The sequence below is a fragment of the Penicillium robsamsonii genome, assembly GCF_028829455.1.
Source record: "Penicillium robsamsonii strain IBT 29466 chromosome Unknown utg000005l_segment0_segment0, whole genome shotgun sequence".
NCBI classification, from domain to species: domain Eukaryota; kingdom Fungi; phylum Ascomycota; class Eurotiomycetes; order Eurotiales; family Aspergillaceae; genus Penicillium; species Penicillium robsamsonii.
Window position 1 is genome coordinate 519,272 of NW_026643223.1, and position 13,255 is coordinate 532,526.

Consider the following 13,255-nt stretch of genomic DNA (forward strand, 5'->3'; position numbering starts at 1 on the left):
TATCTCCCAACTGGCATTTCTCACCATGGGTACCCGCAAGCACTCTGTCAAAGGGCCCCCAATCTCTTCCAGTGGCCTCATGCTTCCGAAAACATTCTTTAGCCCTTAGAGGATCTTCCTCGTTCCACAGCTCCTCTGAAGATTATTGTGAAGAACTCAAAAGAATATGAGCGCGGGTTCGACCAGACCCGAATCATCAAAAGGAACTTGTACCGTAACTAGCACATCAACTATCTGATTCGGGAATACCATAAGATGTGTCGAAGCAGTACTTGCCATGATATGAGGCTTGTGCAGGTCAGGAAGCATGCGGCATTACCGGAAATAATCCATTCCGGAACTATACGAAGAACTAGGCTGGTTCTCAAGCCTCTGAGACCTCATATCGCATATATAGTATAGTCTTTTGTACTTTCTCAGAAGTAGAATAAACAGTCAATGATCCCTTTAGACTACAACAGTGCCACTCAAATGCACTCAGGTAGTCGGATTTTGCATGTTAGATGTCTTTTTACCTGGTATATAAGTCAAGCAGGTTGTTAATTCGGCGTGACCTGAGTGGCGATAGGCCTATCTCGAACACAAAGGTGGAATACATGGTTGAAACAGGATATTTTCCCAGAAGACTACCTAACCGTTGAAAGGGGATATCATAAAAAAGTGCATATCGTAGTTAGCCATCATGCCCGTTGAAATTGTTGTTTTTGTGATTTTAGAGAGGTCTAGGCTCCGCCCCATCCGGGGGAACGCTGTTTGCGATTATAAAAAAACGGGGTCGGAAGAATCCGTTACGCTTGGATTAAACTAAACTCTAAATGTTATTTCACCCCTGGAATATATATCAGGAGGAGCTCTATGGCGCTGACCGGTGGCGACATCTATTCTGCCCTCACTACGGCGAATAATGATGATTTCAACGCCAGCAATGCAGAATATAAAGCGCAAGTCCAATGGGGTTACCATACGCAGACACTTTTGATCAGCTACAAGAAAAAATAGCGGATCCCAGGAATAATGGTATAGACCTGCCTAAAACTTTCAACTGGCGTAAAATGCTTATTAACCAAATCCGAAATGCTTACTTCTATGTTATGGACCCACTGTCAAGGCCTTGGCGCAGATCAATCATTGAGTGGGCCACAATCAAAGAAGGGACACATATATTGCGTTTCGCACAGTGCAGAACCGTACGGAATAGTACGTAGTTTGTTTGGGAATCCATCGGGATTCCTATGGATATTAGAGGAATCGCCGGGGTTTTGATGCCTTTTCCGGTCATCTGAGCCATCATCTTGAATCATAAGGTTTTTCTTGATATAATTTGGAGGGAAGATTACTAACAAAGTGGAGTAGCCTGATGCGTTTAGAAAAAGCGCTGGTGGTGACCTAATAAAGAGGATTTGGAGTTAGGTCGATCAAGTCAATATTAGAGTGATGAATCATGATCGGGCCCGACCTAGTTTGCCGGATGGCTGGCCCCAAACTGATACTTGCAGAGGAGCTGGTTCATCTTGATAAATATAGGTGCCTGTCCACCAGCAAATGAGTTGAATGATATGATCGAAAATAACACGCAAATTGACACGCAAAATTTAGAAAAGATTATCCAATCACAACATGGCGCCCGCGAATCCCTCTCTCCCCTCCTCCTTCTCCCCAGGAGATGGCACTGGTGCTCCAAACGCCGCCTTTCATACAAAGCTATTCATTAACAACAAGGTAAGCCCATTGGTGCATACGCGAAGCCCCATCCTTCAGATATCCGCACCCAAATCAGCCATTGACGAAGCTTTGGCCGTTTGTCCCCTTTTCCTAGCATCGTAGCTTACTAACAGCTTCAGTACATCTCTGCCAAATCAGGCCAGTATTGGACGGTTCGAAATCCGAGCGATGACTCTATTGTTACAAACGACGTCCACTGTGCTGGGGAAGAAGACGTCAACGATGCAGTGGCATCTTCCAAATCTGCGTTCGAGGGAAGTTGGGGCAAGATGGCCAGCAGCGAGCGTCAAAAGATCATGCTGAAACTTGCCGATCTGCTCGATTTAGAATATCTTAATCTAATGAAGCTTGAAAGCATTGCAATGGGACAGCCAACTGCCTTTGCTGCTCGTCTCGGCGCAACCTTAGGATCCATTGTCCGGTATTACGCCGGATGGTGCGATAAGCTTCCTGGAGAGATGCAACCAGAAGATGACGATGGACGTTTCAAACTGGTGCGCTACCAGCCCTTGGGTGTCTGCGCTGGTATTGCCGCATGGAATGCCACCTTGGCTTTCCTTTGCATGAAGGTCATGCCTGCTATTGCAGCTGGAAACACATTTATATTCAAATCATCGGAGAAATCACCTCTGGGGTCCTTGGCATTTGGGGAACTAGTATATAAAGCTGGTTTCCCCCCTGGCGTCGTCAACATTATATCCGGCCCTGGGTCGACAGGGGAGCTACTTGCTTCTCATATGGGCATAAAAAAGATCAGTTACACCGGTTCCGTGACGGCAGGACGTAAAGTCCAGATCTCCGCGACGAACAGTAACCTTAAGCGTGTCACTCTCGAACTTGGGGGTAAATCCCCCTCAATCATCTTTTCTGATGCGGACCTTGAAAATGCGCTTGAGAATTCCTCACAGAACTTTCTGATCAACTCCGGCCAGATCTGCGTTGCTGCGACAAGAGTTATCATCCATGAAGATATCGCTGAAAAGTTTGCGGCGGGGTTAAAGGCTCGCTTCGAGATGTTCAAGGATGCCATGGGTGACCCTTTGGCGGAAGGAACGTTTCTTGGGCCGCTGGCCGATAACCTGCAGACAGAGCGCGTCCGGGCCCTTTTTTGAGCAAGGCAAGAAAGATGGAGTCAAAATTCTCACGGGTGGAGAAATTAATGGCAATTTTGTTGCACCAACAATAATGAAGAACCCTCCGCTTGAATCCTCTGTCTGGAAGGAAGAGATTTTTGGTCCAGCGTTGGGAATCAAAACCTTCAGATCTGAAGATGAAGCTGTGCGACTTGCAAACGATACTAACTATGGCTTATCTGCCTGTGTTTACACAAGCGATATTGCGCGTGCATTGAGAGTATCAGGACGAATTGAGTCTGGGACTGTGGCGATAAATTCAAATTTTTTTCCAACAATCACTGTTCCCTTCGGAGGTTGGAAAGAAAGCGGGAATGGAGGTCGTGAGGGCGGCTATGCGGCTCTCAAAAGCTACCTGGAATCCAAAACCATCACTATCAATATGAACGTTGGACCCAGGTAGATATTTGAGGACGGCAATCAGATGTGTTCTTTATGTTGTGCATGTCTTTTTGTTGAAACCCGATAATATGCACCGGCATTAACCTTGCCACTTCTCTTAACGTCTGCTAGTTTACTAGATTTGTTTCACCGGATTCAATTTTTCTATCATTTCATCACCTTCCCATACAATTTTATACTACACCACGATGTCAAACCAAATCAAAAATACCGAGGAACGAATCCAGGAAGCTCTCAATACCGTCCGTGAATTAATTAAGCCCAATATCGCTAAATTGGCCCGAGAATTTAATGTTTCATACCACTAACTGAGGGGCCGAATCCACGGTCGCCAGAGTAATTCCGACCGCGCTAAATCAACCAGGACTCTTAATCAAATTCAAGAAAGAGTATTGATTACCTGGGTTAAAAACCTAGATAATTCATATACATCGCCTACCCCAGATCTCATAGAAAAGGCCGCTAATCGCCTTTTAAAAATGGCGGGTTTAAACCAAACTGTCGGAGGAAACTAGGTATACCGCTTCCTATAAAGACTACCCCCAGAGCTTAATTATATCACCCAGAAACCTAAGGAGAAGGTTAGGATTAATAGCGAGGCCTTTAGCCCTTTATTCCTTTAGTATAATAGCCTATCCCGGGTTATGGAGGAGCACTAATTCCTACCTCACGAGATCTATAATTAGGATGAAACTGGGTTTCAAATTAACTAAGGGAAGCCTCGTAAGGTAGTCACTAGTCGTACGACTAGTAATATCGCTATAGGTGGCTAAGCAGAGTCTCTTACATGCATTAAATGTATTAGTGCTGATCGCTGGGTTATGCTACCTTGGTTTCTACTAAAGGGTAGTACACATATGGTGGAGTGGTATGAAAATATCACTACGCCTAATTTTCGAATTAAGCCTACGCCTAAGGGCTGGATTAATGATAAAACAGCCCTTTAATAGCTATTCTCCTTTCACGAAGCTACTATTTCTCGGGTTTAAAAAGAGAGGCCTCGGCTTCTTTTAATGGATAATCATGGATCACACACGACGATCGAATTTACACACTTTCATGGCGAGAAAAATATTATTCCAGTATATTTCCTACCCCATATAACACACCTCTGTTAACCCCTCGATTGTTAAGCGTTCTAATGCTTAAAGCATTTTTATCGTACCGCTAATAATAAGGCTGTTATGTGGGGTGGAAGTGCTAGTAAAAAGCGGGATTTCTTCAGGATTATCTAAGGCGTTCGGGAGTAAGCATTTACCCAAAGAACCATTAGATCCTCATTTAAATCTATGGGTATTTACCCCCTAGATCCAGAGGTTATTCTTGGTCCTTTACGTTAAAAGGGCCTCGAATCAGAAGGGTCCCCCCTTAGGATTTTTACCCCATCACCCCCTCCCGATATATCAAGTTCAGTCACAAACTCGCCGCCAGATACAATTCAGCGGGTTAATAAGCTTAATACTAAGCTTATCAATGACCTCGAATAAATCGAACACCTTTCTCAGCGCATGAAACGACATATCTAACGAAGCATGGAAGTAAATACCCTCTTATCCTAAGAACTAGATCTCACCAAAGAGAGTTTAAGAAGTCTTAACCCCACAAATCGGAAGGAAATATAAACCAAGGAATGGGAAATCGATTCTTGGTACTCGAAACTCCATACTATCACCTATATGCGCAAATAGGTTGATGGTAAAAAGGCAGGATACTAATTCTAAGAAATTAATTCGGCTACAAGCAAAATAAGCCAAGCTTTTGGAAATGCAAGCCCAGGCTCAATTAGAGAGGGATTTAGCTGAGGCTGAGCATCAAGCTTCAATGGTGGCAAGAGAAAGTAATGGTGCAAATTGGTATATTGATACTAAGGGCGGTTACCTGTAAATAGTGGTTTTCTTGGTTGAATAGATTGAAAAATTGAATCTGGTGAAAAGATTGAATCTAGTGGGGCGCACCAATACACCACACGGTGTATTGGGCGCTTGGCACGATTATATTACCACTTTCAATATTTTAATATATATTTTATATGTTCTACCTTTGAATTTCTCTTCACTACATACCTTGCCCGGCTTTCTAGGTCTTTTACCCGCCTAGCTCACATATATCATGGCCCGACACTGTCACTCCGCTCTGCTAACGTTCCTCGGTATAGCACGCGTGTCCTTTGTGAACCATGCAAAACAATCACTACTACCGGTGGTAACCTTTGGCTTGATTATTAACGCTCATGTTTTATCCGCGGAAAGAGAATCAGCGGGCGGAAGCGACTCTAAGAATTGTATCGACTAATATACTAAGATTGTATTTCAACAAAGTTGGTCGCTGGGCATTTCGGGGATCCTATTGGGCACCCCGCAACCCCGCACACGGTGTGCACGGACTTAGGTTAAGTTCTTGCTCTGGTTGGGGCTTATGAACATCTTGGGCCCTCATCTTTAAACATATTCAGTCCATATCTCACCGAGAAGTCCTTTTACAATCCTTGATTATCTATTCAGCCATGAAGAGACGTCAAAATCACTCCTGCGAGCAGTGCAGGAAAGCCAAGAAAGCCTGTGATGGATATCTCCAAAATAGCGGCAATGCCGTGTTCATGGAAGCTGAATTGCTTCATCTCGGAATCCAGGGTGGTGCGTTTCACGCTTCTCTGACAGCCCCATCAATTCCTTCCGGTGTTCCCACGCAAATCTAAACAGCTGGCTAAGACTCAACTCAAAGATTTAGGCCTGATCTCTCCATGTTCGTACTGCATCAAGACAAACAAAATCTGCGGTCTAAACCCTCACTGGGGCCAAGGTCATCATTCAACGGACGGGCAGAGCTTTTCGCGCTCTGAAAACATTGGACTGGATGAACGACGCCGGGACAAAAGGCAGCGAATTCATTTACCAGAGAATGAGATCGAGACGTCAGTAACACCCATTTCTATGATGACTTGCCAAAATTCATCCAAAGAGACTTTACATGTGCCTCTCCCAGAAAATAGCGTGGTTGGTTGGGATGCGATATCTGCGCCTGTTGCCTCTCTTCCTATTGGCCATCCAAACCTCGTCGGGGCTCTTGCAGGATACGAGAATTGTTCGCACCCTGGGGACTCTAGACAAGTGAACGACATAGCTATATCTGACGATCAGCACGTGGATCGGCTCGAATATAACAGTTTGGATAGCCTCATGGAGTTAGAAACGGCCGGTTCCGTCTCTGACGATTCTCGCCACTTCGACTTTAATTCACATAGCGTCATTCCTGATACCTCCCAAACGTCTTTGTACAATCACAATAATCCCGCTGGCTCCATATCTTCGGAGTGGGACGAGACGGACCAAAGCGAACTGTGGAGATGGCAAAAAAGACGGAAAGATTTCAGCAACTCGCAAGACTACTTTCTCGTGCCACTATCTTTATTTGGTGCAGGCCATATTGCTATGGAAAATTCTAACAGATTACTCATATCTGAGAGCCTTCTGCAAATCTACCATGATGTTCTAGAGAACAACCTCAGTTGCTGGTTGGCAGAAGATACGTGCCCATACAAGATGCAACAGAGGCGGCACGAGCACCTCTCCATCCGCCAGAGTAGGATTTTAGGAGGGCAAATAACGCCTGAATGGGGCGTATCATGGTCAAACCGCATGTACCATCGTATCAAACAGCTTGACCGATCTGCTCAGTTGACAAAGCTGATTCATCTCACTGCATCTGAAAATCGAGCTGCTTCTAAGGCCCTCGAGTTATCCATCATGACGTTTGCCACGCAGTGGGCCCAGGGGGGACGGCGCTGGGATGGTCACTGGCTGGTAAATAAAGAGGAAGGACTACACGATGAATTTGGGCAAACTCTGCATCGATCCGTTTGGGAATGTGCAAACCAGGCGCTTCAAGATGTCTCCGAGGTGGAGTGCTTTAGGGTGGTTTTCGCTGAGCTGATTTTCGGTCTTATACAGAAGCCGTCGTCGAACAACTATTCCGATGCACGTACAAAGGAGAGGCAAACCACTGCAGATCTGAACTCAACGTTTTCACGGGTCATGAACATCATTGATCAGGCGGGACCGCCCGTGTTTATGGAGCGAGGGGCTCGCAAAATACATGCGCTCAAACACCGATTCAAAGCGCGCCAGGCAGGCTTTCACAGCCTCGAAATAGAGGAGCAGGTGTCTCATGAGTTCAGCACGGAAGAGACCCGGACGGTCGGCCTCTTGTACTGGCTTGCAATCATGTTTGACACGGTCTCTTCATCTATGAATGAGCGGCCCGTCGTTGTTTCCGATGAAGAATGTCAACACGAAGCTGCACAGAAAGCAGTTCAAAATCATATTCAGAGCCAGATCTCTAGTAGTCGATGGGAACTTGACCTCTACGCCCAGGAGGATTCGGAGAAGCCATTAGCCCTGCGTTGGCCTTTGCCGTACGAGGTTGTGACCAGAGCCGTTTCCAGATCAGCAGCTGTCAAGGTGCTTCTCTTCCGCTACATCTCATATCTTCAGAAATCATTGAGAAATTCCGAGCGCAGCCAAGCCGTGGAAGAGATTATTCAACACACGTTAACTGTGTATCGCTACTGGTTGAAGACACACGGGGCTTTATTCCGTGACCTGATGGGGCACTACGATTCAGTCCCTCCGCGGATTAAGAGCTGGTTTCCTTGTATTGGTATCCCCTGGCATCTTGGCTCACTCATGCTTGCCGACCTGATTGAGTTCGTGGATATGCACAGACTTGGTTGCAAAAACGCCATGGTAGAGCGTCAAAACACCTGCCTGGTAATGAAAATCCGGAAAGAAAGCTCAATCGACCTAGCAGATCTTGCAGTTGTCCTAACGCCTCGGCCTTTTGGGGGGCTTGGGTTAAACCAACTGCCGGGGTTTCACTTCGCAGTCAATGAAAGCCCACTTTTGACTGAACCCTGGACGGTGCTTCTCGTTAGGGCGTTTTCAAAAGCTTCAATATTTCACTTGAAGGAAACAGAAAAGCTACAGAAGTATCAACGTTTCGTCTTTGATCATGAGAGTAGGGCGCTTCAGGCGAGCATTACACGACTCGAGAACTGTGTTATAGCACTCCGATTCCTGGGTGCTAAGTCGGGGATGGCTGAGGCTATTTCCATAGTACTATCCGAATCGTTGAATAAGTGCCGAAATTAATTTTTTGACAAGCTAAGACCACCTCTTTTAAATCTAATAGGATACTGAACACTGCTTGATTTCCGTGATGAAAAAAGGATTCATGGATATCTTTAGTAATTCCCCCATGGAGCTTCGTCCGTAAGGTCTTGGCGATCGGCTCCGCGCGATCGGCACCGAATTGCCAGTCGGCTCCGCTGGGTATACGGAGAAGATCAGCCTGCAGTCGGGGTTTACCATATACCCAATATGGTAGGCAAATTAAACTAAAGGTTTTGAAAGATGTAATCCAGTATGTGTAATGTTTGATTCCGTATACTATTACGGAGTATACAGCTACAGAAATACCTAGGGAAAATCGGCAAGGCTTTCAGTTTTGGTACCTTTGTTACATACGAACACTGCATACGGAGTATATGGTAACCAGCTTTATTTGTCACTGATAGGAGGGTAAATCACAAATAATACATCCCCGAGGCACCCCTATATCATTTGACACTGGTCTTTCACTGAATATCCACTCCCTGGGTCCCATTTCGAACCCCTTGTACACACCAATTTTGCGATCCGAGTGTATTATGATATCTTCTTAAGCTGCGACAATCCCGGGATATGACTAGAGAGATCACCCACAGGAAGCCGCAGGGGAAAGTCCACGGATTCAAGCAACAAAGACAAGAGTAAATACCATCCACCGAGACATGCTGCGAATAGTATAGCCCCTCCGCCCTGAAAAGATTGATTGCTTTAATAACGAGACATCGACAAACAACTTAAGAGAACTCACCACTTGGAGCTTTCCAGCAAGTACTGTCTCTTTCATGGCCAAGTACCAGTAGTCCGCGATAATGAAGCCAACACCAACGACGACGGTGAAAAGGATATAGACAAGGACAAAATTGGTGCGGAAGGAGCATATCAAGTAGAAAAAGCATAAGATATTGAAACAAACTAAGAAAAATCCTGCAACGTTTATTTGATTAGACTCTTGTTCACGCTTCGCTTCAAAAGAAAAAAAGCAAGGTCGGAAAAACGAGTGAGTTGACGAACCAAAGCTGGCATTGAAACCCTCCGACGCGAGCCCTGCAGTGGGATCACTGGGCGACGGTGAATAGGGTGCATATGCACTATAAAAGGGCTGTATAGTCGCAGCGAGGGTAAGGTAAAAGCATGCTGAATCATTGCCATTAGTAATTGTTGACACATAGCTGAAAACGACCATGATCGCAATACCACTTACCGAAGGACATGAACACCACGGACGAAAAGGTGTTACCTATGATACACTCTAGAAACCCGCCAACAAGTAACAGAATACCTCCGAAAAAGATGTATCCTCCACTTTACGAATAGCCAGTTAGTCTGCACACCCCGAATATGAACTTAGACTGATGCCAACTACTGACATATGAGCAGCCCCATTATTACCAGCTCCTCTCCAGCCCATCAGGCAAAAGCATAGAGGGGTCAAGGCCATGACGAAGCCGGTGATAGCTCTAAGCTGGTGTCAGTCGTTTCCTAGCAGAGGTAATCCAAACACGGCTATCATACATCGGGGTTGGATTGCCAATCATACTCCGAAGGTTCCCAGCAACTGGAGTTTTGGGATTCAAGTAAAGCTTCTCAAAGAGTTCCGGGGATATCATGATGCTCCCTGTAGATCTGGTCCTCTCAAAAGCAGGAGGAGATGTAATATCTCCAAATTCCGCATGCTGAACGTCGTCAGCGAAGTTGGATATGCCATCACCTTTGCTCGCATCGAAGGATTGAGTCATCTTGGCGAAAATAGAAGGGGGTGAAAATAGAAGGGAAGATAAAGATGGAATTCGAAAGCACCTTCAAATGATCTCCGGGCAATATATAGCTTGCCAATTCCTTTGCTGACCATTCTGGGGTAATACCGAACGTCTGTGCACGAATAATATCTCGCCAATGAATGTAATCCAGCTACTCATGGCTAGTGAGTCCCAGAAATGAGCCAACAGTCATGTCCAAAACGGTATTTCAGATGTTGTAGATCTATGTCACCGTGTAAGCTATTGAGTCGGACGGATGGAGAAGGATCCAGGAGCTCCTACGAATCAAATAGCTTCTGAACTTACGGACGCCGTACTCCGTATTATTAACCCCGTATTATGGACCCCGCATAAAAAATGGCTATCTATCGGAAGAGCGGATGCGCTGCAAGACTGGAACCGAATCTGGAAGCAAAAGGTTGATCATCTGATCTGGGGCCCCGTAAAAGCAAAATGCTAAGCCAAGTTGTGGGTACAGCCTTGCCTCCTGTCAATTGAACTAGTCATTCTACCTAGGCGTGAGTCGATCTAGGTCGGAGCCGCTCCGCGAGACCCACCACCGAAACTAGGTTATTCCATGTCCACATCAAACAGCTGGATTGGCTTGTGAGAAAGATATAAATCTTATCGAGCATCCCCTTTTCCTAATACTCATAGAATCCAAAGGGAACTCACTCTATCCAACACAAGATTTCTTTCTCGGTCCTTTCACAATGGCCACCCCAGATATCCAGCAGAATATTCCCTCGCACATCCGTGGAGTGCCTGGCTCAGTCAATATACCAGTAGCACGCTTCCCAGTGCCATCGAAAACTGCCATCGGTGATCCAGAGCATATTGCATCGAAGCTTGTCAACGCTTTCAACCTTGCATTGGCCAAACGCGACTTTGTCAACATCGCGAGCTTATTTGGGGACAACGGTTTCTGGCGCGACCATCTAGCTCTATCGTGGCAGCTTCGAACGGTGCAAGGCCATGAACCTATCGTGAAATTCCTTGAGAAATGTTCAGAGTCCAGGGACGGCATGCGACTCCAGGAAATCTCTATTGACAGGAGCACCCCCATTCGCGCTCCTAAAGTGTGTGCACTTGACGGAGCTGGCGAAGTTCAAGGCATCCAATTTTTCTTCACCGCGCAGACGGCTCATGGTTCTGCAGTCGGAATCGCCCGCCTCGCACTGCAGAACGATACCTGGAAGATTTTCACCTTATATACTGGCCTTACGGAGCTCAAGGGCCATGAGGAGCTTCTTGGACATCGGAGACCCAAGGGTGCGGAACATGGTGGTAACCCAGATCGCAAGAATTGGGCGGAAAAAAGAGCCGATTCTGCTGCCTACGCCGACGGTCATGAGCCGAGTGTACTCATTATCGGTAAGTTCCTATCTAATGGTTTTCAAGAAACCCCCGCTAATCCTTATTTCAAAGGCGCCGGACAGGGTGGTTTGACCGCGGCTGCGAGATTGAAGATGCTAGGAGTAGACTCCCTTATTATCGATAAAAACGAGTCAGTCGGAGATAACTGGCGACAGCGGTATCGTCAGCTCGTTCTACACGATCCAGTATGGTACGATCATATGCCTTACATGGAGTTTCCAGCAACTTGGCCTATCTTTACGCCGAAGGATAAGCTGGCTGAATTTTTTGAATGCTACGTCAAGATGTTAGAACTCAATGTTTGGAACAGGACGACTATCACCCGGTGCGAATGGGACGAGAAAAATGCCAACTGGATCGTGAACGTCTCGTGCCAACAGAAGGACGGAACCACTGAAGTGAGAAGCTTCCGCCCCCGTCATATTATTCAAGCGACCGGCCATTCTGGAAAGATGAAAATGCCTCAAGTCCCTGGCATGGAAAACTTCCAGGGTGAACTTCTTTGTCACTCCTCACAATTCCCAGGTGCCCAGAAAAATAGCCATGGTAAAAAGGCTATCGTTGTGGGTTCGTGTAATTCGGCCCACGATATCGCACAAGATTACCAGGAGAGGGGCTACCATATTACTATGGTCCAGAGATCAACAACATGCATTATTTCCTCGGATGCTATCAGGAAAATTGGTCTAAGGGGCCTTTACGAAGAGGATGGTCCGCCAGTGGCAGATGCCGATCTCCTTCTCCATGGCACTCCTACGCCAGTCTTGAAAGCCCTCCAAATTCATATCACTTCACAAGAGGCAGAGCACGATAAGGAGCTTCTGGATGGGCTTGCAAGAGCCGGGTTCAAGGTTGATCGTGGTCCCAATGGCGGCGGACTATTCATCAAATATTTCCAGCGCGGTGGTGGCTACTACATTGATGTCGGAGCCTCCCAAATGATCGTGGATGGGAAGATCAAGGTGAAGCAAGGTCAGGAAATTGCTGAAGTTCTGCCTCGAGGGATGAAATTTGCCGATGGTTCTGAGCTAGAAGCTGACGAAATTGTCTTCGCTACTGGATACGACAATATGCGCTCGGAAACAAGAAATATCCTGGGCGACAAGATTGCTGATAAGGTATCTGATGTTTGGGGTTACAATAATGAAGGAGAAATCAGGACCATGTGGCAGGACAGTGGACACCAGGGGTTCTACTTTCATGGAGGCAACCTGGCAACTGCCAGATACTATTCTAAGATTCTGGCACTCCAGATCAAAGCTCTTGAGGAAGGTCTCTATCGTTATGGTGAATTCTAAGTGGATGAGTCCACGGATTATGTATATAGGGAGAGGAGTACTTGCTTATTGATCAGAATCACATACCTATGTTTTCAACATCATCTACATAAACAAAGAAACACTATAGAAGAGGGAAAGGGCTTATAAAAAGGCCAGATGCATGGCCACATCAATCTTAAAGCCATGAGATAACGGTCGACTCGCTAGACGGTGTATGAACTTCACCTTCGGGGGTAGAAAAGTCGAGACTATACTACTTTACTTTATATCCTCATTACAGCGCCCTTCCTAGCCTATATCCAGTTACATAGTAACACATAATTTTATTGTATAAAATAATTAGGGTATCATTTGGAACATAACGAAAGCGCCACGGGATCTGAGATCCACATCACTCACGACCATTTCTAGTCTATAAT

At 46.0% G+C, this 13,255-nt stretch overlaps 8 protein-coding genes across 8 annotated transcripts; 7 read left to right on the forward strand and 1 right to left on the reverse strand.

Moving 5' to 3' along the window:
- Window positions 1-1,617: 1,617 nt before the first annotated feature.
- N7447_008230 (uncharacterized protein) lies at window positions 1,618-2,834 on the forward strand (the record flags this gene model as incomplete). The annotated part of the gene is made up of 2 exons (XM_057232492.1): window positions 1,618-1,719; window positions 1,842-2,834. 2 exons carry the CDS (start codon window positions 1,618-1,620, stop codon window positions 2,832-2,834), a joined length of 1,095 nt encoding a protein of 364 aa, XP_057082034.1.
- A 73-nt stretch (window positions 2,835-2,907) lies between these two features.
- N7447_008231 (ALDH-like protein) lies at window positions 2,908-3,258 on the forward strand (the record flags this gene model as incomplete). Its single annotated transcript, XM_057232493.1, has 1 exon — window positions 2,908-3,258. One exon carries the CDS (start codon window positions 2,908-2,910, stop codon window positions 3,256-3,258), a length of 351 nt encoding a protein of 116 aa, XP_057082035.1.
- A 187-nt stretch (window positions 3,259-3,445) lies between these two features.
- On the forward strand, window positions 3,446-3,772 carry N7447_008232 (uncharacterized protein; the record flags this gene model as incomplete). The annotated part of the gene is made up of 2 exons (XM_057232494.1): window positions 3,446-3,550; window positions 3,593-3,772. The coding sequence occupies 2 exons, from the start codon at window positions 3,446-3,448 to the stop codon at window positions 3,770-3,772; spliced, it is 285 nt and encodes a 94-aa protein (XP_057082036.1).
- Window positions 3,773-3,944: 172 nt separating this feature from the next.
- On the forward strand, window positions 3,945-4,204 carry N7447_008233 (uncharacterized protein; the record flags this gene model as incomplete). Its single annotated transcript, XM_057232495.1, has 2 exons — window positions 3,945-3,985; window positions 4,063-4,204. 2 exons carry the CDS (start codon window positions 3,945-3,947, stop codon window positions 4,202-4,204), a joined length of 183 nt encoding a protein of 60 aa, XP_057082037.1.
- A 683-nt stretch (window positions 4,205-4,887) lies between these two features.
- Window positions 4,888-5,141, forward strand: N7447_008234 (uncharacterized protein; the record flags this gene model as incomplete). The annotated part of the gene is made up of 2 exons (XM_057232496.1): window positions 4,888-4,945; window positions 5,008-5,141. The coding sequence occupies 2 exons, from the start codon at window positions 4,888-4,890 to the stop codon at window positions 5,139-5,141; spliced, it is 192 nt and encodes a 63-aa protein (XP_057082038.1).
- A 619-nt stretch (window positions 5,142-5,760) lies between these two features.
- On the forward strand, window positions 5,761-8,404 carry N7447_008235 (Zn(II)2Cys6 transcription factor domain-containing protein; the record flags this gene model as incomplete). Its single annotated transcript, XM_057232497.1, has 2 exons — window positions 5,761-5,890; window positions 5,985-8,404. The coding sequence occupies 2 exons, from the start codon at window positions 5,761-5,763 to the stop codon at window positions 8,402-8,404; spliced, it is 2,550 nt and encodes an 849-aa protein (XP_057082039.1).
- Window positions 8,405-9,044: 640 nt separating this feature from the next.
- N7447_008236 (uncharacterized protein) lies at window positions 9,045-10,158 on the reverse strand (the record flags this gene model as incomplete). The annotated part of the gene is made up of 5 exons (XM_057232498.1): window positions 9,045-9,112; window positions 9,434-9,556; window positions 9,624-9,724; window positions 9,790-9,879; window positions 9,935-10,158. The coding sequence occupies 5 exons, from the start codon at window positions 10,156-10,158 to the stop codon at window positions 9,045-9,047; spliced, it is 606 nt and encodes a 201-aa protein (XP_057082040.1).
- Window positions 10,159-10,892: 734 nt separating this feature from the next.
- N7447_008237 (flavin-containing monooxygenase) lies at window positions 10,893-12,854 on the forward strand (the record flags this gene model as incomplete). The annotated part of the gene is made up of 1 exon (XM_057232499.1): window positions 10,893-12,854. One exon carries the CDS (start codon window positions 10,893-10,895, stop codon window positions 12,852-12,854), a length of 1,962 nt encoding a protein of 653 aa, XP_057082041.1.
- Between the last annotated feature and the right edge of the window lie 401 nt (window positions 12,855-13,255).